Genomic DNA, 2,366 nt, shown 5'->3' on the forward strand with positions numbered 1-2,366 from the left:
GCACATCACCTCATTTCTCTAAGCCAGTTTTCTGATCCACTAAAGGGGCGTAATGCCACCCTCCCTGCAGAACTGTTAAATGGATCAGTGATGATTTATGGAAAGCATTTTCAGATAGTCACTGGCAAATAGTAAGCAATTCAATTATTTGCTGTTATTAATGTCGTTGCATATATTAAATGTCTCACCTTAACTTCAAGCCTAAAGTATTTAGTCAATAAGGTAGAACTCTGAATGTGGAAAGTTTGCTTGCAATATATAATCTCAAAAGAAACCTTCTCCTACCCCCGTCCCCCCACAGATTGCTTTTAAGCTTGACAGAGGAAGAATTTTCCAGGGCACCATATACTATAGAAAACAGCAGCCACAGGAGAGCTATCCTCATGGAGCTAGAACGTGTCAAAGCACTAGGCGTGAAGCCCCCCCAAAATCTCTGGGAATATAAGGTAAACTATTTTTTTAAGTGACAAAAGTATGGAAAACAACTTAGCAGCCATCTGCATGTCCACTGCTTAAGAAAGAAAACATCACAGGTAGGATTGAAGCCCCTGAGTACCCCTCCCTCTCCAAAGCTAACCGTGTTCCTGGGCCTGTTTTCCTACTTGTACCGTGGGTGTGTGTCCACAAGCAATAGGAGTATTGTCCTGCAGTCTTTTACCCTTAATTTATGAGGCCTCAATGAACTGAACATATCCTTCCGCGAGTAGCTTTTGTATGTGGCAACAGTTTACTCTTACGTTCAGTATTCCATTGCATGAGTCTGTGACAGTTTATGTATTTTCCTATTGATGGACACTGAGAGGGTTTTCATTTTTGCTATTAGAAACAATGCTGCTGGCTGGGTGTGGTGGCTCACGCCTGTAATCCTGGCACTCTGGGAGTCCGAGGCAGGAGGATCACTTGACCTCAGGAGTTCGAGACCAGCCTAAACAAGAGTGAGACCTGGTCTCTACTAAAAATAGTAAAAATTAGCTGAGTGTGGTGGTGCACACTTGTAGTCCCAGCTACTCGGGAGGCTGAGGCAAGAGGATTGCTTGAGCCCAGGAGTTTGAGGTTGCTGTGAGCTAGGCTAACGCTAGAGGCGACAGTGAGACTCTGTCTCAAAAAAAAAAAAAAAAAAGAGAAAAAGAAAAAGAAACAGTGCTGCCGTGGACATTCTTGGGAAGTTCGTAAGTCCGTGTGTAAGAGTTTCTTTATGGTGTGCACTGAGAAGCGGAGTTAATAGGTCACAAGTAACGCATGTCTTCAGCTTTACTAGATACTGAGAAACTGATCTTCAACGTACCCGTACCAGCTGCTTCTCCTTCACAGAGGGAATTTAATGACTGTTGTACTGTAAGGCAGATACTGTATTTTTATCAGTTATAGAATATCTGGAATACACAGACTTATGCCCTAAAAAAGACATCATGGAGAAAAATAAATACAAACAACTAATAAACTTATGGAGGAAAGTGCTCTCATAATTAAACAAGTGCAAACTAAAACAACCAAATGTCATTTTTTTCATCTATGATATTGTCGAGGATGAGAACGTTTAATAATATGAAGAAAGAGGCATTTGAACACTTGGACCCTTCACTTCTCTGCACTAAGAGCAGAGGCAGCGAAGCGCTTCAGTAACAAGGCTCTGGCACCCACCTGCCTGGGCTCCTCCAGGACACGCTAGCTGTGGGAACACCAGCAAGTACCTGGGCCTCTTCATGCCTGTTTCCTCCTTGGTAAATGACCTCATAGGGTCATTGTGAGAATGGAATGTTTGATTCACGAAAAGTCATTAAACAAGTTGTTTCACTGTGGCATTGTTGATAATAGCAGCACATGGAAAACAACCTGAGTGCCCATCATTAGGAACAGGTTAAATCAATAAGGCACACCCATCAGGCAAGCATTGAAAAGGGAGGGGTGACTGTGTGCTCATAAGGAAGGATGCCCAAGATGTCTTGGTAACTGAAAATAGAGGAAAAACATACTAGAAAACATATAAATTTATATGTATCTATATATTTGCATATGCATAGAAAATTTCTAGAAGGATACAGAAAGTGTTACCAGTGGTTTTATCCAGGAAGTGAGACTTAGATGGGATGGAGAATTTTATTTGTCAGTTAATATATCTCTGGGCCACTTGAAAAGATGTTTGTTTACTTTGTACATGTATTACTTTAAAAACTAGTTCAAATTTTTTAAAGAAGGGATGTGAGGCTCCTGAGGTAGATTTGTTGTTTTTTGTGTTATTGTCATTTGTTTTTTAATATTAAAAATCCCTTCTTGCTGGGCGCGGTGGCTCACGCCTGTAATCCTAGCTCTCTGGGAGGCCGAGGCGGGCAGATTGTTTGAGCTCAGGAGTTCGAAACTAGCCTGAG

At 41.6% G+C, this 2,366-nt stretch overlaps 1 protein-coding gene across 3 annotated transcripts in view; it reads left to right on the forward strand.

Moving 5' to 3' along the window:
• The window catches only part of BFAR (bifunctional apoptosis regulator), a 27,090-nt gene that overhangs the window by 19,038 nt on the left and 5,686 nt on the right, over positions 1-2,366 (forward strand). For all 3 annotated transcript variants that reach the window (XM_012647759.1, XM_012647761.1, XM_012647760.1), the window contains exon 5: positions 302-446. In XM_012647759.1, coding sequence (XP_012503213.1) covers positions 302-446 — 145 coding nt within the window. The remainder of the gene's footprint in view (positions 1-301; positions 447-2,366) is intronic.

The sequence above is a fragment of the Propithecus coquereli genome, unplaced genomic scaffold (assembly GCF_000956105.1).
Source record: "Propithecus coquereli isolate 6110/MARCELLA unplaced genomic scaffold, Pcoq_1.0 Scaffold27, whole genome shotgun sequence".
NCBI classification, from domain to species: Eukaryota; Metazoa; Chordata; class Mammalia; order Primates; family Indriidae; genus Propithecus; species Propithecus coquereli.